The sequence below is a fragment of the Carassius gibelio genome, chromosome A4 (assembly GCF_023724105.1).
Source record: "Carassius gibelio isolate Cgi1373 ecotype wild population from Czech Republic chromosome A4, carGib1.2-hapl.c, whole genome shotgun sequence".
In the NCBI taxonomy this organism is placed as follows: Eukaryota; Metazoa; Chordata; class Actinopteri; order Cypriniformes; family Cyprinidae; genus Carassius; species Carassius gibelio.
Window position 1 is genome coordinate 19,136,177 of NC_068374.1, and position 24,247 is coordinate 19,160,423.

General features: G+C 41.3%; 1 protein-coding gene across 1 annotated transcript in view; it reads right to left on the reverse strand.

Annotated features, from left to right (window-relative positions):
* Positions 1–23,925, reverse strand: part of LOC127972566 (cadherin EGF LAG seven-pass G-type receptor 1-like) — an 81,256-nt gene extending 57,331 nt beyond the window's left edge. Inside the window, exon 1 of the mRNA XM_052576172.1 lies at positions 20,256–23,925. Coding sequence (XP_052432132.1) covers positions 20,256–23,772 — 3,517 coding nt within the window. The 5' untranslated portion in view covers positions 23,773–23,925. The remainder of the gene's footprint in view (positions 1–20,255) is intronic.
* Between the last annotated feature and the right edge of the window lie 322 nt (positions 23,926–24,247).

The window sequence follows — 24,247 nt, forward strand, 5'->3', positions numbered from 1 at the left end:
CAAGTTGTCACCACTGCACAGATCAAGCTGGATGTGAGTTGTAACTCCACGCGCTACAGGAAAATCCACTCAATTAAAGGAATATTTAAAGTTCAAAACAAGTAAACTCTATAAACAATATCTACAGCATTCAGAAATGTCATAAAGCCCTGACAAGCATAGCAATATGTAAATATTATATGTTTTAACAAGTCTATAACAGTTTCAACCTTCTCTGTGAAAAGTTATATGAAATATTTCAACTACTGCCATGCTCACGTGATACTGGTTAAAGCCAGGAATGATTTGTATGCACAATATGTTTAAGAATACAAAAAATGGGCATAACTATCCACAAAGTACTGTTTACATTGAGCAGACTCCACCCAGAAGAATTAAGTTGGTAAAACACGAGAAAATATTTCCAGCCCAGAACAGTATAGTCCCACTGCTACAAGGATGACTTAGTCAACTTCATTGATGAAATAACAATAATACATTTCATACATTAATTTAAGCTCTTCAGAAACAATAGGGCCTGCAGATTTCTGCATTAAGCCCATTGAATGACTTTAGACTTCCATTGTAAACTTCCATTGTAAGTAACTGTAAACATGATTTTGTTTTGAAAATCAGAGTGAGCAAAAAATGTTTTCTGTGGCAGTGTTTAATCCAGAATATTCCTTTAAAATTTGCTCCCCCCCCCTTTTTTTTTTGTAAGTAAAGGGAAAAAACGTTCATTATCATAAAGAGATTACTTCCCAGCACTTAAGGGCAAATGAGGCCAGAAAACTTTATATCTCAAACAAAACCATATAATTATCTTACAAAGACTCCTCTTATACCACAATGCTGACCCATATTTTCGTGTAAACTACCCTCGAATGACCCAAACCTTGAGCGGTTATTGTTTGCTCCTTTTGGCCCTGGTTGGAGACCACATCACTGTCTCTGTCTTCTCTCTCCACCGTCAAATGAGTTTGCAAGATTAAACATGAATCAAATTCCTTTCCTGCTCATTTAACAGATGCAGACAGCTTGTACTATTATTTTAGCGTAATTAGTGTTGAGGTTTCCCAGTCTCGGGCTGTATTACGTTATGAGAGCACAGGTATGTGAGGAGGATTTCTGATCTTCATCCTTTTGATAATAAAGTTGTAGATGTCACCTTTAGACATTTTAAAGAAACCTGCGGTAAACCAAAATAGCTAGTATCAAATACAGTAGAGGCCATTTGTTTGTCTGTTTATAAAGGACAATGTTTAAGAGGTACTGCACCAAATAAAGAGGGGGAAGAGAACAGTGCTGACACAGTTTGCCTCAAGTAATCTAATAATAGTTTCAACCGACCTTAGGGAAAGATATAGCAATGCAAGTAAAGTGAAAAGTTTCAATAAAACGGAGCTTGTTTAAAGTACACAGACCTTGAGTCTTTTTTGTTATGTCTACCGAACTTCAGCAATGAAACAGTGCTTGTATCTAGAGACCAGAACACTCTCTCATGGCAATTTAACTTTTTAAGCAAATTAGTGAACGTGAAAGTCGTGACATTTGCCAAGTATGGTAACCCATACTCAGAATTTGTGCACTGCATTTATCCCATCCAAGTGCACACACACAGCAGTAACACACTTTTAAAAAAATCTGCAAACACCCAACTGAGGGTTAGGTTTAGGGGTGGACATTCAAGCTTATTTCTAAAAACTACGTTTTCATCAAGCAGCAACCTTCAGGTTAGGGCTGGGGGATATATCTAATGATATGATCATGTGCATCTAGTCAGTAAATCTGGTTCTGTAATTACCGCTAAATCTGCATCACCTGCTTTTAAATGGAGAGGTTTTATATACGGGAACTCGTGGCCTAGTGGTTAGAGAGTTTGACCCCTAACCCTAGGGTTGTGGGTTTGAACCTTGGGCCGGCAATACCACGACTTAGGCGCCCTTGAGCAAGGCATCGAACCCCCAACTGCTCCCTGGGCACTGCAGCATAAATGGCTGCACACTGCTCCGGGTGTGTGTTCACTGCTGTGTGTGCACTTTGGATGGGTTAAATGCAGAGCACGAATTCTGGGTATTGGTGACCATACTTGGCTGAATGTCACTTCACTTCATATAGACAGAGCTGATGATCACTGACAAGCTACGCAATATTGTGTTCATTATCAAAGGCGATACATCTGGGATAATGAACGCGATATTGCATAGCTTGTCAGTGATCTATGGATCTACAGCAGTGATATTACTGACTAGGTGCGCATGATCATATCGTTTGATAAAGCCCAGCCCTACTTTAGGTCACCCTCGTGAAACCAACACGGAAGATACTAAAACTGCAATTCATTGGCTGGCTGGCTCCAAAAGAGAGTCAGGCCCATAGACTCCCCATGTTAAAGTGGCCAACTTTATAGCAAAAAAAAAAACAAAAAAAAAAGTTTATGGCCTGGTACAAAAAGTGGTTTTGGTCTATATAGTTAATTTTGCCACTCAGGACAACTGTGATTATAAATTTGTTTTTATAACTCATTCATTTAAATTATATTAAGCCTTAAAGTTCTGCATAATTAAGGGCGTGGCCACTTGACAGGTGGATTGCTATTACTGTCACCACCATCGAGCTAGGAGGGTGTGGTTTCAGCAAACAAATAGTCTTAGTGTAATGCTGTGTTCACACCAAACGCGAATAGAGCGTCTGGCGCGAATTATTTCAATGTTATGTCAATGCAAAGGCGCGTTTACGCGCGTCTGGAGTAGAGGTCTTCACGGGTCCAAAAATTCTTGCCCGAACCCGACAGAGACCCGTAATGTACTACACCGAACCGACCCGGACCCATCTATTATTTCAAAAGCTGGACCCGGACCCGTGTAGATCCGAGAAATGCCTACCCAGACCCGACCCGGACCCGTATATTACTTGAAATCTGGACCCGAACCCGCCGGGAAGACACAGACCCGACTGGACCCGACGTTGACATATTCCACCTTAAATTGCTATTACAAGTCAATAAACCTGTTGCGAAGAATACAGCTTTTTGTCTTACCTAATTTAAAGAGCCGTGGTCTCTCTTCCTTGTACCTGACTGCCTGTGATGCATTACAATCCTCCGTCAAGAAAGTTATTCATGTTATTCCTCTCGTTATTCCAAGTCCAAGCTGAATCCACTCATTATTTCAGCTTCAAAAGTCCACTTGATGTCACGGTGATGGATGACAAATGCTACTGTGCACATGTACATTCTGACTCGAGTTAATTCGCATAATAACTTACAATGTTTGCCTTTTGAACTATAATAACGATCGCTCGTGCAATGCCATGGCCGCTGACATTATTTATTTACTATCATCTGATCTCTGTCTGTGCTCTCTGCTCTGCATCGAGTCTGAATCTGAACCACTAAAACTTTAAGATTAAACGGTTCATTTATAATATTATAAAAATGGGAGAAAATGTAAAACGTGGTTTGGCGGTCGAAGTGTCCCTCACTGCTTGCCATAGAAACATGACTGCACATGCATGCTAGCTTTAAAATGCCTTAACGCAATTTGAGCGTAATAGAAAACATTCATGTGACAGTTCACCTCAGATTGTGTTGCTGATTTGAAATATATTAAACATGAGTGTGTCAAGTCTGCAAGCATTACCGTGTGTGCACTTGTATTAACTCTTGAGTCTGCGAGCGAGAGAGAGAGAGAGAGAGAGAGAGAGAGAGAGAGAGAGAGATCACTTTTTTTGGCTCACTCTTTTCTTTTCCTAATTTTACAAGTTGCAAGTTACAAAAAACACAAGCAGTCTTTGATAACGGCCGGATGTTCTCCGAGTCCGATGACTCCGATCGGCGATCGCACGGGTATTACACACAATGTTAAACAGACCCGGGACCCGAGGTAATAGATTCGGACCCGACCCGGACCCGGCTGATGATTTAAAATATAGACCCGAACCCGTACGGGTCCCGGGTCGGGTCCGGGGTCGACGGGTCTCGGGTGCACTGTGAAGACCTCTAGTCTGGAGGTTTCGCGGTGCGAATGGGGTGTTAAGCGCGGTGCGGAAGACGCAAATTCGCCTCATTCGCGCGAATGACGCGCGAATAGAGCCTAACCCTAACTCTAAGCGCCGCGTTAACCAATCAGGAGCCTGCTAGGAGTCACTCTCATTCAACAGTATGTCCCTGCAGCCTCCGGTTGTGCAGGAATACCCTTCTCCACTCATTCAACAAGGAGGAACGACTGATGTTGTCAGTGAGCAGTCAACCGGAGCTATATGACAAAAGTTCATATTTCTATAGAGACAGGAATAAAAAGGACCTATATATATATAAAACATATTAATAGATAAATTGAATAAAGGCCAAAGATAAGAAATGTTTCATTTTACCCCAAACAAATTATATTTTACCTTGAACCACTAAAGAGACATCAGAGCCAGGGGCAAATGTCAGAAGATCTAGCCGAGGTGAGGCTGCTCTCTGCGGATACATGATGACGGAGCTCCCGCTGGTCGCATGGAGCTCATCTCTGAGATCGGCGAAACACATTTTTTAAATAGACGCTGTCATTATAAATAAACCCCATATTTGAGTTTAAAACAACTACATTCTCGCCTGAAATACTTTTAAAACTACATTTCATGACACAATAACAGTAATATTTTGAAAATTATCAGAATAAAAATGGCGGTTGAAAATGCTGCGTGAACTCAGCTGGCAGAAGCCCCCCATGACGCAAATTCGCGTCTGTTGTGAAGTTAATTTCACGCGCGAATAAAGCAAATTACTCGCGCGAATGATCTCAAAATGGTCAAGCGGCAAACTAGACGCGGTAGACGCGAATTTGACGCTCTATTCGCGTTTGGTGTGAACACAGCATTAGTGTTTATACTTGACTAACTGGGGCCCAGGTCAGGAAGCAGACTTGGCTAAACCGACCGTCTGCTAGCTGCCTCCTGTCACAGAGGTCAGTTAATTCTCAGCACATAGAGACTTTTTCACCTAGATATCACACTATAGAGACCGTGTCTGTTCCCCGAACTAGAAAATACAAAAAGCGTCCAAACCAAGTTCAGATTAACAATTTAATTGAGGTTCAACAAATAAAAAACAGAAGCAATATGGATAAACAAATGATAAAGCTTGGCTTATTGAATATCAGATCCCTTTCTACAAAAACACTTTTTGTAAATAATATGATCACTGATCATAATATAGATGTACTCTGTTTGACAGAAACCTGGCTAAAACCTGATGATTACATTATTTTAAATGAGTCCACCCCCCAAGATCACTGTTATAAACATGAGCCGTGTCTAAAAGGCAAAGGTGGAGGTGTTGCTTCAATTTATAACAAAGTTTTCAGGATTTCTCAGAGGGCAGGCTTCAAGTATAACTCGTTTGATGTAATGGTGCTTAATTTAACATTATCCAGAGAAACAAATGTTAATGATAAATCCCCTGTTATGTTTGTACTGGCTACTGTATACAGGCCACTAGGGCACCATACAGACTTTATTAAAGAGTTAGTTCTGGCTGCAGATAAAGTTTTAATAGTTGGTGATTTTAATATCCATGTTGATAATGAAAAAGATGCATTGGGATCAGCATTTATAGACATTCTGAACTCTGTTGGTGTTAGAAAACACATTTCAGGACCTACTCATTGTCGAAATCATACTCTAGATTTAATACTGTCACATGGAATTGATGTTGATAGTGTTGAAATTATTCAGCCAAGTGATGATATCTCAGATCATTATTTAGTTCTGTGTAAACTTCATATAGCCAAAATTGTAAATTCTACTTCTTGTTACAAGTATGGAAGAACCATCACTTCTAACACAAAAGACTGCTTTTTAAGTTATCTTCCTGATGTATCCAAATTCCTTAGCATATCCAAAACCTCAGAACAACTTGATGATGTAACAGAAACTATGGACTCTCTCTTTTTTAGCACTTTAAATAAAGTTGCTCCTTTATGCTCAAGGAAGGTTATTCAATACAGTGGCTAAATTAACGAAAAATAAAGCCTCAACAAGTGTTGACATTTCCCAACACCACAGCAGTAATGACTTTATGAACTACTTTACTTCTAAAATCGATATTATTAGAGATAAAATTGCAACCATTCAGCCGTCAGCTACAGTATCACATCAGACAGTGCACTATAGACCCCCTGAGGAACAGTTCCACTCATTCTCTACTATAGGAGAGGAAGAATTGTATAAACTTGTTAAATCATCTAAACCAACAACATGTATGTTAGACCCTATACCATCTAAGCTCCTAAAAGAGGTGCTTCCAGAAGTCATAGATCCTCTTCTGACTATTATTAATTCCTCATTGTCATTAGGATATGTCCCCAAAACCTTCAAACTGGCTGTTATTAAGCCTCTCATCAAAAAACCACAACTTGACCCCAAAGAAATAGTTAATTATGGACCAATCTCGAATCTCCCGTTTCTGTCCAAGATACTAGAAAAGGTTGTATCCTCACAATTATATTCCTTCTTACATAAAAATGGTATATGTGAGGATTTCCAGTCAGGATTTAGACCGTATCATAGTACTGAGACTGCTCTCCTTAAGAGTTACAAACGATCTGCTCTTATCATCTGATCGTGGGTGTATCTCTCTATTAGTTTTATTGGATCTTAGTGCTGCTTTGACACAATTGACCACAACATTCTTTTGCATAGACTTGAACACTTTGTTGGCATCAGTGGAAGTGCATTAGCATGGTTTAAATCGTACTTATATGACCGCCATCAGTTCGTAGCAGTGAATGAAGATGTATCATATCGATCACAAGTGCATGTATGGAGTACCTCAAGGCTCAGTACTAGGGCCGCTACTCTTCACGCTTTATATGTTACCCTTGGGAGATATCATCAGGAAACATGGTGTTAGCTTTCACTGTTATGCTGATGATACTCAGCTCTATATTTCTTCACCGCCGGGTGAAACACACCAATTTGAAAAACGAATGGAATGCATAGTCGATATAAAAAACTGGATGACGAGTAATTTCTTACTGCTAAATTCTGAAAAAACAGAGGTGTTAATTATAGGACCTAAAAACTCTGCTTGTAATAACCTAGAACACTGTCTAAGACTTGTGGTTGCTCTGTCAATTCTTCGTCATCAGTTAGGAACCTAGGTGTGCTATTTGATCGCAATCTTTCCTTAGAAAGCCACGTTTCTAGCATTTGTAAAACTGCATTTTTCCATCTCAAAAATATATCTTAATTACGGCCTATGCTCTCAATGTCATATGCAGAAATGTTAATTCCATGCATTTATGACCTCAAGGTTAGATTATTGTAATGCTTTATTGGGTGGTTGTTCTGCACGCTTAGTAAACAAACTACAGCTAGTCCAAAATGCAGCAGCAAGAGTTCTTACTAGAACCAGGAAGTATGACCATATCAGCCCGGTCCTGTCAACGCTGCACTGGCTCCCTATCAAACATTGTATAGATTTTAAAATATTGCTTATTACTTATAAAGCCCTGAATGGTTTAGCACCTCAGTATTTGAATGAGCTCCTTTTACATTGTAATCCTCTACGTCCGCTACGTTCTCAAAACTCAGGCAATTTGATAATACCTAGAATATCAAAATCAACTGCGGGCGGCAGATCCATTTCCTTTTTGGTGCCTAAACTCTGGAATAACCTACCTAACATTGTTCGGGGGGCAGACATACTCTTGCAGTTTAAATCTAGATTAAAGACCCATCTCTTTAACCTGGCATACACATACTAATATGCTTTTAATATCCAAATCCGTTAAAGGATCTTTAGGCTGCATTAATTAGGTAAACCAGAACCGGAAACACTTCCCATAACACCCCATGAACTTGCTACATCATTAGAAGAATGGCATCTACGCTAATATTTGTCTGTTTCTCTCTTGTTCTGAGGTCACCGTGGCCACCATATCCAGTCTGTGTCCAGATCAGAGGGTCACTGCAGTCACCCGGATCCAGTACGTATCCTGACCATATGGTGGATCAGCACCTAGAAAGGACCTCTATTGCCCTGAAAGACAGCGGAGACCAGGACAACTAGAGCCCCAGATACAGATCCCCTGTAAAGACCTTGACTCAGAGGACCACCAGGACAAGACCACAGGAAACAGATGATTCTTCTGCACTGACTTTGCTGCAGCCTGGAATTGAACTACTGGTTTCGTCTGGTCAGAGGAGAACTGGCCCCCCAACTGAGCCTGGTTTCTCCCAAGGTTTTTTTTCTCCATTCTGTCACCATGGAGTTTCGGTTCCTTGCCGCTGTCGCCTCTGGCTTGCTTAGTTGGGGTCACTTCATCTACAGTGATTTCGTTGACTTGATTGCAAATAAATGTACAGAGATGACATCACTGAATTCAATGATGAACTGCCTTTAACTTTATCATTTTGCATTATTGACACACTGTTTTCCTAATGAATGCTGTTTAGTTGCTTTAACGCAATGTATTTTGTTTAAAGCGCTATATAAATAAAGGTGACTTTGACTTTGACTTTGACCAGCTCCCGCCTCTTTGCCAATTGTCAATTATCCGGGACTGATGCGCAGTGACGTGCTGCCAAGATGGCGACGGTCAGCTCTGCCCACAATGAGCTTCAAAAACGCTCTTCAGAAACCTTTGAGTGACATCACGGACACTATGTCCAGGTTTTTATTCAGTCTATGGTTTTCACTCAACTCTAAATATAAAAATTCATATAAACTCTCCACCAATTCACCAAACATTTATTTTTCCTCATGACATTGGGTTGGAACATCAAATATGTTGGGTGGTGGGCTCAGCACTCAGGGCACTGAATAACTTAATTAATTAATTAATTAAAACAAATATACATGGAAAAAAACGAAACCAAAATACACATCCATGACTCTAAAACTAATTAAAATACAACAAAGTGGCGAAAAACTCATTTTTTGTTTTTGGTACTCTTTATTTATAAAACCAAAACCTGGTGACGAGCCCAGTGGCTAAATTATTATAAGAAGCATGCAAATACTCACAGATTCGCGGGCAGTATAAAATGCATGGGCGTGAAAATTACGTCAAAATCACGACTGAACGCTAGCACAGCTGATCAAACAGCGACCACGGCGGCTAACGTAATGACTCGTTCCCGCCTCTCAGGGAACCGAGGTTACGATAGTAACCGGAGACGTTCCCTCTCGAGGCGGTAACTCAACATTACGTCAGCTAAGACCCCGCTGTGAGAGCAGTGAAGATAAGCCCTGAATGGAGTGAATCACCCCCACACATAAGCAGGACAGTTCTAGCCAATGGCTGCGTCGCTAAGAGTGCTTGCATCTGATAGGCGGAACTAGACCAATGAGACATCTGCTCCGACCCTAACAAAATTTGCATAACTTCAAGCAATAAAATGAAGTCTGCACTAACCAGACACAACGCAATAAGCACTCAAGCATGAAAGTTAAACAGAGTCGACAGTGTTTGCGGTGATAACTGCATAAACCATATAAACCATAACACAGAGTTAGCAGCCATGGTAACAACTGTATAGCTGGTTAAAACAGAATGAATAAAACTTAACTCATCGAAAGACACGTGACGCTACAGAGGGTACATCCAGCTTGTAAAACCTGGCGATTGTGTTCTGGGAAGACCAGCCAGCAGCAAAACATAAATACTGGATAGACATAACTCTAGACCAGGCCCATCAGGAAGCATTTATATTGTCCTCGCAGAATGAGCTCAGATGTTGAGGGGATAATCCTTGCCCTGGCATAGATAGACAGACAGATAGATAGAGAGATAGCGACCAACAGCGACCCAAACGCACTCACTTCCCTACAGAACAAGCTTTCTAACTAAACATAATATATCTAACTAAATATATATATATATATATATATATATATATATATATATATATATATATATATATGTGTGTGTGTGTGTGTGTGTGTGTGTGTGTGTGCGTGTGTCGTTATTGCGCACTGCTGCTCGTAAACTAGCTCCAGTGCTCATTGCTGCGATGCTAAATGATAGCAACTCACCAGGACACTTCACCAACTCTCCACTCATTCTCCTCGGACCATCCATAGGCTTTGACGGACATCAGTTCTTGGCAATTCCTCATTTGCCCTCTCACGGCTGGCTCGATCGAAATTACACAGCTGCGGGCCATCATACATGTTTGCTCTCGCCACCTTTTCCTCATCCCAGTCATTCGCTATAGTTCTGATGCTGCGTTCCAGGCAGGTTTTTGAGCTCGTAATCACTATTTCATACCACTACTAATGACTTTGTACCATTCCAGGCAAGTTACGACAAACTTTCAGAATGCGAGGAATTGTAACTAGATTATTTATTTTATTGACCTAAAATTGTTTTTTCAACGTGTACTACTTGTATAAACACTGCATCCGCAGGCAGTATTATTCGTATGGGCTGTCATCGTTGTTTCACGTGCTGTGTGACCTCGGAACTCGGAGTGCATCAATCTAGTATGAGACATGAGTTCACGGGTGGGAAGTCACGGATTTGATTGCCGTTCCAGTACACTTTCACGGGTTTAAGGTTGGAAAAACACGGGTTACGGGTTGCCTGGAACGCTGCATCATACTAGACTGAGGCTACCTTTCCTCGACTTCTCCCCAACATGACGTCATCACGGAGTTGCATAAAAAAAACGTTAATACCAAAAACAAAAAAAAAATGTTTTGAGACATTTAAAAAATGATATACATATCTTGAGTGATTTATGTACCCATTAATCGAAAGTGGTGTTTAACCTGCAACATGGCCTTTAACCCCAATCGAAGCTAAGGGCTCAAACGGTAGTAAGAGATCAATGTTGTTTTCGTCAACGATGACGACAACGAAATGATTTCACCTTTTTTTATGACGATAACGCGACGATGACTAGCTAAAAATGGCTCTAATGTGACTAAAACATGACGAGACATTTTCGAGTTTTCGTTGACGAGACGAGAGGTAACGAAAATTATTATAAGTCTGACGTTCACAATGCATGTCATTTCTGCCTGTTTTGGAGAAGCACCCGGCTGCAGCCTGCAGATCGAGGCGGGGCTGCACGTACTTTTAAATGCGCAGTTGATCAACGCAGCACACTGTGACTCCATGTTGCTTTAAGCACATCATTCTGCACCCGCGATGTGCATATGCGCTTTGTGCGCTCTGTTTTGAAGCGTTTCATATTATCACGGGTTTGCGCACTGAAAGATTATTAAAAGTCTATATTTTTATACCTAGCCACACACTACATTTAAAATGAGCATAATTTAATTGTATATTATTTATGTGTAGTGTAGGCTATATAAATACATACACTTCTTAGCTCTTGACATCCATATATAAATATAAAATTGTGATATTTGCTGTGGACTGAGGGCTTCGATAACTCTCTCTTTTTTGACCATACATGTGTTTGCATCCCTGAATGTTTGTGTCACTTTTATTAGACAGGGTTGTATGATGTTTGTGTTTACAAATAATATGCATCTTGTTGTTGCACTGGCAGACAAGTTGAAGCACAAGTTGTAGACAATAAGTATGTGTTCCTCAATAGCTTATATTTTGGGCACGTTGTTCATTGCACTTAAGCAATTTCTCAAATAAAGCCACAATTGCCAAAGTAAGAATGTTTTTATTCCTAGCTTTTTAGGAGTAAAACAGTGATTCCACTGTTACCACTTTATCTGTGTGTAATGTTGTAGTAGCTCAAAGTTTTTTGCTGTTTTAACTTTAAACCATTCCTTTATTACTGTGATTACTGGTGAAAATAGGCAATGTGCTGAAATTTTAGAAGAGCATCAATTCATGGAAAAAATATAACTTGAGATATGTGGATAAAAGGTTTCTGCCCAATGCGACCATGAAGTACAGCTTGGCAGCACTGCATCTCCATCAATGAGAAAGTCTAGTTTATTATGCAAAGCTTTTAAGGTTAACTGTTGTTTTATGAATTGCAACACTCGTTACAACCTGTCAAAGTCCATTTCCAATACTTTTTAATCGAAATTAATTTGTTAAAGACTACTTTTTTGTTTTTTACTAAAATTGACCAAAAACTTTTTGCATTTTCGTCGACTAAAACTTGGTTAAAACTATCAAGTTTGTAAGTGACTAAAATGTGACTAAAACTAAAAAGCATTTTCGTCCAAAAGACTAAAACTAAGACTAAAATTAAATGGACTGCCAAAAACAACACTTTAAGAGATAGAGCCCTCAAAACTAGAGCTAAATCCCACAGCGGCACGGAGGGTGGCCATAAAGTACACAATCTCTTTGCTCCCCTGAGATAACTGATTACCAGAGAGTGCTTACCGATCGTTTGCCCGGCACCCGCGGAACGAAAAGCGGCAATAGCGGTCACATACACTTTCAGCGTGGATGGTTTCCAACCTCCGCTATCCATACTGTGCTGTAGAAAGCGCAAAACATCTGACGCGGAACAGGTCCCCGGGGTCAATATAAATGTCATCGCACCTTTTTGTGAAAACTCCCCACTTCAGCGCGTAGCAGCAACTGTTTGATGGTGCGCGTGTCTCTGTAAGTGTGTTTAGCACTTGTGAGTGCAGAGCGTCACGCTCATTAGGGTCCCTTCAGCGGGCACACATGAAGGTTCCACAGCTCGGGGCTGGGGTGCCATATTGTGCCGTTCGCCTGAGACAGCAGGTCCTGCCTGAGGGGGATTCGCCATGGGGGAGCCATCACTAACTCTCTCAGGTCCGCGAACCAGGGCTGATTCGGCCAGTTCGGGGGCCACGAGTATAGTTGACGCTCTCTCCTCCCTGATTTGCACAACACAGGCAGAATCTTCACCGGAGGGAACGTGTAAGCCTGGCTTCCGATCAACGCAATGTCAGAGCATCTCCCGGCAGGGGGGAGTGAGATAGCGAGAAGAACATCTTACAGTGCGTGTTCTCGGTCGTGGCAAACAAATCCTCCCTCCCAAATCATTAGATCTGATCCTGGGTGAGGCCTCCATCTCCTTGAGGAATCCTGTTCCTCGAAAGCATGCTCACTCCACGGTTCAGAGTACCGGGTATGTGCGACGCTCTTTTGGAGATTAAGTGTCGGTCAGCCCACAACAGGAGATTTCTCGCTGCCTGTTTGAATAGAGCTCTGGAGCGCACGCCGCCCAGGCGATTTATGTCCGAGACCACAGACGTGTTGTCGGTTTGAATCAGTACATGTTGCCGCTCCAATCTCGACCGAAAGGCTTGCAGGGCTAAGGAAACCACTTCCAATTCCAAACGGTTTATGTACCACCTTCTCTGTGACTCCGACCACAGGCCTGAGGCAGGTACGCCCAGACGCACTGCTCCTCAGCCTGAAATAGACGCCTTCGTAGAGAAAAGAACTCCTGGGCTGAACATATCCGGGCTGTTCCACGGTCTCAGAGTGCTGATGCAACTGTGAATGACGGTATGTGCTTGTAGGCCGAAGACCACGCCCTCGGCGGAACTCAAGTTACAGCCAAAACTGTAGTTGCCGCAATGTAGCAGACCCAGATGGCACACTGAAGAAGCCACCGCCATCAGTCCCAGAAGCCTCTGAAATTCCCTCAGTGGAAATGACCTGCCCGGTCTGAAACAGCGCAGAGTCAATGAAATGCTCTAGAGAGAGATGGGCTCGCATCGCCATCAAGTCCAAACATATTCCCAGATATGTTACAGTCCAACTCGTAAAAACACGCTCTTCTACATATTCACACGCAGTCCCAGCGTATCCAAACGGCGAAGCATTGTTTCCAAGTGACTGATAGAACATCTCTTGAGAGTGGACTAAAATCAGCCAATTGTCCAGATAATTCAACATGCGCATTCCGCTCGATCTGAGGGGAGATTTCGCTCTATCGCTCCCTCTCGAGCAGACTGAGAACTTCCTGTCGCAGAACAGGACGGTTTTGGGGCAAAGTAAGTGACAGGACCACGCCATTGAAGCGGGGAGGTCTGCGTTTGAATTGGAGAGAATATCCGTCGTGAATTATTCCCAGTAATCACGGTGAAACACCCGGGATAGCCCTCCTACCGTCCATGAAATGACACCGCGGATGCGTCAGGTCTACAGCCACTGATGACTTGTTTTGACCAGGGCCCCGCCCCCGCGAGGCTAGAAGCACTGGCGGGGGGGTGGTTCGTGTCGGCTATATAATGATGTGGCACTCTTGCACCTTCGAGAGCCCATTATAATCATGGGTTGTGGCTCTGCGCTGTTTGAGACAGGGCGAGTGACACAGTGTCTAGACTAAAATTTTACTCACACAAACAGCATTTAAACACATATAGCAATCATCACCCATAGTGACAAAGGGGACATGATGCGTGATGCATGTGTTTTTGTGGTGTTGGCACTCTCGCTCCCTCGCGAGACCATTATAATCATGGGTTGTGGCTCTGCACTGTTCTGAGACAGGGCAAATGACACACTGTAAGAGAAAGTAAAGCTCTTTTGTTTTGATTGTATACACGCTTTTATTGTGGAACTCACACAAACAGCATTTAAACAGACATGGCAATCGTCGCCCGTAGTAAAATGGGGGACATGATGCATCTGAACAGGGAGAATGACACCGTGTTTATGCGGTGTTGGCACTCTCGCGCCCTCGCGAGGCCATTATAATCATGGGTTGTGGCTCAGCGCTGCTATGAGACAGGGCGACTGACACAGTGTTGAGTGTAAGAGAAAGAAAAAGCTCTTTTGTTGATTGTGTACATGCTTCTATTGTGAAAATCAAATCAAAACAGCATTTAAACACACATAGCAATCGTCGCCCGAAGGAACATGGGGGGCATGATGCATTTGAACATGACGCTTGGGGGCGGGGCCTCCCACGCACTCACTCTTTCACTTTATCGGTCCGTGAGGGAGACGGCTCGGTGGCCAAGGATGACGCGCTGGCATCCTACAGTCCAGGTCAGCTAGGGTAAGCCATAGGTGCCTGTAAGGACAACCATGAGCCCCATGAAACACCTGAGCATAGCGCTAGGTAGCCATCAGCGCGAGATCAGTTGCCGCTCGCAGATCCCTGATGACGTCAGCGCTACTGTGCCGCCGTCTGCCTGAAACACCTTAAGTATTGCCCTGGCATGAAGAGCAAAGCGTGAAGAAAGAGATTCTGACATAATTTTCGCACCCATGCATTTTATACTGCACGAACCTGTCAGTATGTGCATGCTTCACGTCAATTGACCAGCTGTCCCCAGCTGGCGTTAGCCAATAAGATTTCAGCAAAAGTGGAGAAGGGAGGAGTTCCCATATACGTCTTAGCTGACGTAATGTTGAGTCAAAAGGGAACAGACCGTTACAAAACTGTAAATATGTTGTAGCCTATTCAAATCGATGCTGACCATGCTTATCATAAGTGTAACAAGTCATCTGCATGTGAAAGTCAAACACGTGCAATTCAGACAAACTTCTGGCTAAAACGTGCATGTTAACTTTCCTCAAACTTTCCACAATGTCATTATCGCTCTTAAGCAGTTATGAGCAGCAGGCTGTGTAATATGATAGAAATCTTGTTGTATCTATGTTATGTTATGTTATGCTGCTGGGTGCTACTGTGTGTGACACTACTCTTGTTTATTTTATTTATTATATTATTTTTATTTATGTATGTTTTTTTTTCATCTAAATGTTACAACCCTTTTTGTGCAATTATCATATTATTTTTTATTTCAATTACATAAGTGCGCTGACTGGAGAGGCTTGTGTTGTTCAAAAAATGTTTAATTTAACCAATTCTCTGTATCACTTCTTATTATGAGTATGGGTCAACATTCTTGGCTGTATGTCCTTTCACTTTATTACTTAGCTATTAGATTTTATAAGATGAATGGGGGGTGGGGGGTGGGGATAAATATCGGCATCGACCAGAGAAAAACCCATATCGGTTGACTTCTACTAAAAATCACTCAAAATTCAACTGAATAGCAACACAAACAGGTTTTGGTGGTTAATTTTTTATGTGGAAGCATCATGCACACCTTCATAAAATATGTAAAAATAATACTACTTAAATATCTAAACAACTAATAACACTCTATTTTACCATTTAAATCTTATTTATGACTGATAATCTGTTGATTGGGATTCTTCCATTTAAACGGAGTATGTAACAGGGTGACACCCACAGCATGTCTGTGATGTCAGAGGGTCATGTATAGACAAGGTGGAAGGACAGTCACACCTGGACTGAAGATCTCCTCTATTTGATGACATGCAGTTGACGGGACAAGCCTGTCTCTATAACAGCTGCTGTGTGCATGTCAGAAAGCAGATCTCAGTAGCCCTAGTCTGACCCTATCTGCTCATACAACACATACAATACATGCATGAAAAACACACAGAAACTGTTTTTACAACTAAAGACAATTCACATTCACTCTATAGTGAAGAGGATATCCTTTTGCAAAACAATTTTAGCTTTTAACCTACATATTAAAGCATTACATTCATTACATACAAATTATTCAGCTCATTACACCATTTACTCATAGGTAGGCCTGAAGGGAATCAACAGCTCCAAAAATTCATAGAAATCCATGCCGATTTCCAATGTTCATTGAAAGATTTTGAGATCTAAACTTCCACTGCCTCTCATTTTTTTTCGAAAGATTGAGTCATCTCATCGAATTTAATACAAACGTCAGAATGTTACAGCTGCCTCCTTTATAGAGCAGATGTAGCATTATGATATTATTAAACTATATCTCAAACAAGAGCACATCTCAAAATAGCAAATAATTATATTGTTTATTTTATTTTACTTATTAATGTTGTATTGAACAGTATAACCTTTAAATGCAACATATTGGGCCCTATCATACACCCGGCGCAATGCGACAAAAGGTACAGCGCAAGTGTGTTTGCTAGTTCCAGTCCCGCAGAGTTCACATTTTCCTGTCGACACCACCTCGTTTAATTAGCAACTGCATTTGCACTAATTTTTGCGCCCATGGGCGTGCTGGTCTAAAAAAAGAGGTGTGTTCTGGCGCAATGCTATTTTAATGAGCTGAAAATAGAATGCGCTATAGACCAGCTCAAACCTGGTCTAAAGTCTGGCACAAGACTTTTCTTAGTTATTTAAAGAGCGTACACACTGCTTATTAAACACAGGGATAAACAGCAGCACACAAACATACTAAGGCCAAATCCCAATTCATTTCACATCCAGGAGAAAATAAACTTGTAAACGCTGCCCCACAACTTTTATTAAATACAGTTTAAATACTGTTATATTTTCCGAGAGGATACAATCACTGTTTTTAAGTAAACTCACTACTTTAATAATTACATGAAATGTTATTTCATAACCTTTTTATTAACATACTTTGATCCATTAATTCATAGTAGTCTTTAACTACATTTTTTTATAATTTGACACATAAAAAAAAAAAGAAAATTCACAATTTTCATTTTAATTTTGTCATTTCAGCTGCCCTCAGTCTCCCTTACTCAACTTAATTGATTTTACTGTTTATATCAGTTTTGCAGAATTTCATTGAAATACTTTTTTCAAAGAAAATACAATTTCTTTAATTCAAATTTAATTTAAATTTCTGTAACTTGTAGTTTCTTTGTAATTATTTATTAAAAACTTACAAACAATTTCTGTGAGAAAATTCCTTCAAAGTGAATTACTTTAAGTGCAAATTCCATTGGGAATCATTTATCTATAAACCTCAACTATCTGACCATTAAAAGACCATTAAAAGATTTATTTCTTCGAGTCCCAACTGAAATACAAGTTCAGAGAGTTTGGTAATGAAATGTATAATAGTTCGGGTATGCAAGACCTGAAGCACTGAGTGGGATACAGTCAACTATACAAGAGACACAGATGCAGTGGCCCACAGGCAGAAGCTCAACCTGCTGAAAAAGTCTGCATGTATTAGCAGACTCATTTGCAGACAGCAGGGGTAAAAGAGGAAGAAAATGGCTAGAAGTGATAAATCACCTCCCCTCTTTCTTTAGATGTGACATGGATCAAAACTGAAAGATGGAAACATCAAAAACACACAATTTCACCAGTATGAATGATGCCTGGCTCCATCTTTCTTGAGGCCTTGACAGATGGCTTATTACCCGTATTGATCCAGGAAAATTAAAGCACCATCATTTTGAAGAGGACACCCCTCAAATTGGGAAAAGGCTTATTGAATGTCAACAGACAAAGATAAAAGAGATTAGGTTATTGTTGAAACAAGCAGCCCTCACTCCATTGTGTTTGCTGTTCAGACTGGTGTTGTTTTAGGCTAGAATTTGCCTTGTTTTGACTAGAATGTTAACTTGCTTTTATCAGGGACATATCTGGTACCTCTTGTATGTCCCCAAGTACTTGAATAAATAATTCAAGTCAGTAGGAAAAACACCTGTTGAGGAATGAAAGATAACAATGTCTTCATATTGTTCCCTTTGTGGGGTAAGACCAAAACTGTGAGTCATGTGGTAACAATTAAAGAAACTGTTTTTTATATCAGTCTAAAATATTGTTTACATTATTGCCTTTAGATGACTACATTAAGTTACCCCCCCCCCCCCCCCCCAAAAAAAAATAACAACACTTTTGAGGGTCGGATCAGGTAAAAAAAAAATAAATAAATAAATAAAGCACATAAGTTCACTTTTCTAAATCGTTTTGCATTCAAGTGTGGAGTATGGTACATTTAAATATGAATGACAGGGAATGATCCTTAAAAACGTTTCAGAAAAAAAAAAAATTTAATGTGTTGCTACATTTTGTAAAAACACAAACAAACAAAACAAACAATGTAAAATGCGCTTGTCCATGCAAAACTCAAAACCATGATTCTAGTGGGTCTCGCAGTGGGTGGTTGCTAGCGCGCTGCGATGCATTTATATTGACTGGCTTTTAACATGTTGCTATGCGGTTTCTAAGGTGTTCTGTGTGGCTGCTTTCAGCCCCAAATCAAAAGAGCCCATTCCCAAGTCTCTATGATATATTGGTCTCTAGATGTGTCTCAGGCCTCTCGGGTATGTTGAATATTTCTTCATTCATTCATTCATTTTTCAGAATTGTTTTGCCTGTATTATTGTTTGTCGGGACAAAATAATAAGTCAGATTTGCTACATTTCTGAGTATGGCTGAATTTAGAGACACATCTTTATCAGCTAAATGTTTTAAACACACTCACAGACCAGTTTAGACATTGAAATTTAGAACTCTGTCACATGTTTTCCCTTAAGTATCCTTTTCAGTTGGCTGGAGGTGGAGAGGTCACATACACAGTGTTAATGGTTACCTAACATCTGAAATGTGGATATGTCCAGGAATAAAATGCATTCGATTAGCAGACCAAAAAGAAGGAGAGCTGTGTGAAATAAGTGGGGGTTGAAGAGGAAGGAACCTGCTATGGCGCTGGAAAATGATGTGTCTATGTCAGGAATGAGAGAGCATGGCTTGAATGTGGCTCATTACAACCCAAACAATGACCACTAGCATGCACATTCAGATGAGGACCAGCCATCAGACCAACAAAGACACAACCGTAAAGCCACAAAGCACAGACAAGAGAGCTGTGTTCAGTGAGATGTATTTGAATTGCAAGTTGCAAATTAACAAGAAGAGCGCTATGTGGGAGGAAAAGATAGATAGAAAAGGAGGACAGAAAAAGAAGGAAGAGTGTGAGAAATGCGAAGCTGGTGCCATTTGAAGAGGCTGGCTGTATATAATCTAACATGATATGATAAAGCACTGAAACAACACACTAACACGTCACAGAATCAGAATGAATAATGTTAAGAAGTAAAATCATTCAAATGAAACAACTCACATAAAATAATAAAAAACTTGACTGTGATTTGTGTGATAAATTATCACAGAGAATGAAAGGATAAACTGAGTATAATACTAAGAGGCACTACATTAAACAATATGTTGCTCACCTCTAACATTTCTGAAGGGAATACTGGCGGGGATTTTGGATTTAACAAAAGTTAAATAATCCTCTAAAAGTAACTGAGACTTCATCCCCATGCACAAACGGTTCTTGCTTTCTTCTCGCAAACACCTCATAAGCAGAAAAACAGGATTGTGGTTCAGCCTGCAGCAAACACAACCTGAAATCATGCAGTCCTTTCGGAGCAGCAGATCCATCACATCAACCCAACATACTGAAATTATATATTGAACATTAGTTTATCTTTATCAAAAAATTTTTTGTTGTTGTTGTTGTTGTTTTACCCTGCTCAAACTTAAGGAGTGTTTCAAGCAAAGACATTTGATTCAAAAGATACAAAGAAAATTTGACTGACCTGTGACAGAAACTTTCATGGTGGCCTCCAGTGGTCTGTTGTTATACAGATCTTTGCTGAGTTTGAGCTCACCTGTATTTGTGTTTAGAATCAGCAAACTCAGCTCATTTCCTTCAGTGAAACTATACTTGAGTTTATCTGACACATCTGGGTCATAGGCAGGTACCTTTCCTATAATCCCAGTTGGAAAACTGTTGGATTTATTGGTGACGTAGTTATTGAAGATAATCTGGAAATTCTGCAGGACGGGATCGTTGTCGTTGACATCAATCAGACGAATGTGGATGGTTGCTCTGCTGACCAAAGGAGCGGATGTGGCCTGTACGATTATGACATACTCCAATTTGGTCTCGTAGTCCAAATCCACAAGTGCTTTTAAGTCTCCAGTGAATATATCCAAATCAAAGACCTCTGGGATATTTCCTTCCACAATCTGATACAATATCTGAGCATTGGTTCCTTCATCTGGATCCATGGCGTTGATCCGGGCAACCACTGAATCGACAGGACTGTTTTCTTTGATGTAGATACACAGTTCATCCTTCTCAAAAACAGGAGCATTGTCATTGATGTCCAACACAGAAATCTGGATCTCCACTGCTGCTTTGAGAGGAGGAACACCTCTATCAACAGCATAGGCCTTCAGGTTATACACTGGAACGTTCTCTCTGTCCAGCTTCCTTTGTGTTCTTATAATTCCAGAGTACTGCTCAATCATGAAATCACCTTCCCCGTCATCGCCACCTTGAAAGGTGTAGCTCACGCGCCCATTAGACCCCGAGTCCCTGTCTGAAGCAGATATCTGGAGCACACTGGTGAACACAGGTGAGTTTTCAAACACGGTACCCTGATATTTATCCCTCCCAAACTGTGGCACATTATCATTTGCATCAAGAACAATGATTTCCACATAGGTGGTATCAGACTTCTGAGGGATTCCATTGTCACGCGCGATGATGGCCAACGTGTAGGAGGCTTGATCTTCATAGTCTATCTCCATCTGCGTGGTGATGGCACCTGTGTCCGGATCAATCTTGAACTGTGGGACGTTGTCCTCCATGATATATGTAATGCGTGCGTTCTCACCCGTGTCTTCATCTGTGGCGCTGATTACCACAACAGTTGATCCAATGGGTCGGTCCTCGCTGAAAGTCTGATGGTAGCTTGCGCTCTGGAACACGGGTCTGTGAGTGTTAGCATCAGTTACATTGATGAACACCTGTGTCGTGTCGAAGCGTGTACCATCAGAGGCAGTGACAGTCAGAACATACTGGCGTTCCTGTTTGTAATCCAACGGCAAAGCCAGCGTGATGAGTCCACCTCCGCTTTGACTAGTGATGGCAAACCGGTTCCGTGTATTACCACTGGAGATCTGATAGGTGACCACACTGTTTACATCACGGTCCAGAGCTGTAACAGTTAACACACTGGTCCCTACAACAGCATCTTCATTGATTTTTAGAGAGTATACCTTTTCGGTGAATGCAGGGATGTTGTCATTCACATCTAGAACGGTGATGCTAACGCTAGCTGAGGACGACATTACCGGAACACCATTGTCTCTGGCTTCTGCTCCAAAGGTGTAATACTCAGTGGTTTCTCTGTCCAGCTCAGCACTGACTGTGATCCATCCAGTGCTGTTATTGATGGTGAAGGGAAAGCCTGGAGTGGTGTCTGTGAGGCTGTAATCCAAACGAGCATTTTCTCCAGAATCAGAATCAATGGCCTGAATGTGAATAACAGAATATCCAATGGGCACATTCTCTAAAACGGTGGCTTGGAAAGGAGTGCTTACAAACATAGGAGCGTTGTCATTCACATCCACAACTTGGATGACAACAATGCCTGTTCCATTAATGAGAGGAGGCCTGCCTCCATCCTGGGCCTTTATGCGTAAATTATATTCTCTGATAATTTCGTAGTCCAGAGGGTTTATGACATCAATGGCTCCAGTTGGGGTGTGAATGAAGAACTGACCTTTTACATTGCCACTGATTATACTGTAATGAACCTTGGCATTATTGCCCTCGTCTCGGTCAGTGGCTTCTACCTGGGCCACTTTAGTGTTAACCACCACATTTTCTGGCACCTGCACTACATATCTTTTCTCACTAAACTGAGGATAGTTATCGTTTTCATCTTCAACTGTGATGTGCAATGTCGCGGTAGCACTGCGAGGCCCAGGGTCCTTTCCCTGGTCATTGGCCTCTACTATCAGCTGATACTGAGACATGGTTTCTCTATCTGGACGCAAGCGAATCTTGACCAGTCCATTTCGAGAATCAATTTCAAACCCAGAATTGACACCCTCGCCATTCACGATCTTATATATCATGTTCGCATTGGATGGTGCATCTCCATCTGTCGCCCTGACTGTAATTACCTCAAAACCAACTTCCACATTCTCTCGTATCCTAACCCTGTATTCATTCTGTTCAAAGACGGGCCCGTGGTCGTTAGTGTCACTAACTGTAACAGTCAGGTATGACGTGGTTGTGCGTCGCGGTATGCCATTATCAGTTGCTGTGATTTTAAACACGTGAGTGTCTTTAACTTCTCTGTCTAATGGCTGGACAGTCTCAATGCTGCCTGTTTGAGGATCTATCCTAAAGAAGTCGTTGGAACGGCTGTCGAATAATGCTTCCATGCCATACTCGATCTTCCCCGCCTCTCCATGGTCACTGTCAGTCGCTTTGAGGGTGATGACTCTCGTACCCGCCGGCTCGTTCTCGGGCACTGAAACCTGGTAGTTCGGTAACTGAAACTGAGGCGCTGAATTCACGGCTCGCCTTATTCTCGGTTTCCGTTGATTTGATACGTGTTGCATAGAATGTAATAATGATGTTTGGACTGAGGCGAATCGTAATTTAAGGCACATAGAAAAGATCTCACCGTTTGAATCGTGAAACGAACAGCGAATAGTCTCTTTAAGGCGTCTCAAGTCCGTCTCCAAACAAAACGCGTCCTTCACAAGTAAAGTCCCGTTACGCACAGACACATTCAGATGGTCTGAGGTGCAAGAAGTAGCAAAAACACTTCTTGTGAAGACAGGTAAGTAGTCATTAAAATGTAAGAGTAAATCACCCGGAGAAAAGCAGGAAGTTTGTCCCAAGTTAATAATGCAATCCACGTTAATATCAGGCTTAGTCACTCTCTTCCTTTTATATTTGAACACGCAATTTCGTCCATGTAGAAATACATTGAAATGTGCGATAACTTGTCCTTCAGTTGTTAATGACTGGATTTTAAAATAAAGAGGCAGCGCGCTGTGAGGGGCGCGCGCACAACCCACCTCTCCATTTAAACGCACCACTCCATCTCTCCAGTCCACTTGAAGAAACTTCCCAATGTACTTGGAAGTAAAAGTCCTGTCTATTTTATACGTCCAACCTGGCCCCAGTGACAAATTAGCCAAAGCAGTTCCAGAAAGTAAAGTATCCGAGAGGTGCAAGTCGAAACATCCCATATAAGGAACACAGAGGAGAACCCATAATAAACAAAACATTACTAGATCCATGGTGTAAAACTCCTCAAAACATGAAGAAAAACACGTCAGCTCTCCTTCTGCCGGCACGTTGACATTCTTTTATCCTTCTTTGTAGCTTTTTAACAGGAGAAAACAGTTTATCAGGCTGGTATCCATGGAGCCAAGTGACCCACGTCAAGACAAAATGGCTCCGTGTTTGCGCGTCTCTCCGACACCAAACACACACACACACACACTCACAGAGAGACACACAGTCCATTAACCTGCACCTCCTTTCAGAAAAAACTCTCATGGAAATTCAAAAATTGTTATTCACCTCTGCATTTATTCTTTGGTCCTTTTGGCCCCTTTTACAATGTGAGCGATGCAGCGTGTCAAACCAGAAAGTCATAATAATAATAATAATAATAATAATAATAATAATAATAATAATAATAATAATAAAAGGAGTTTACGAGATTAAACCGTTCACGCAACTGTTCGAATACAGATTTACGGATTTAAA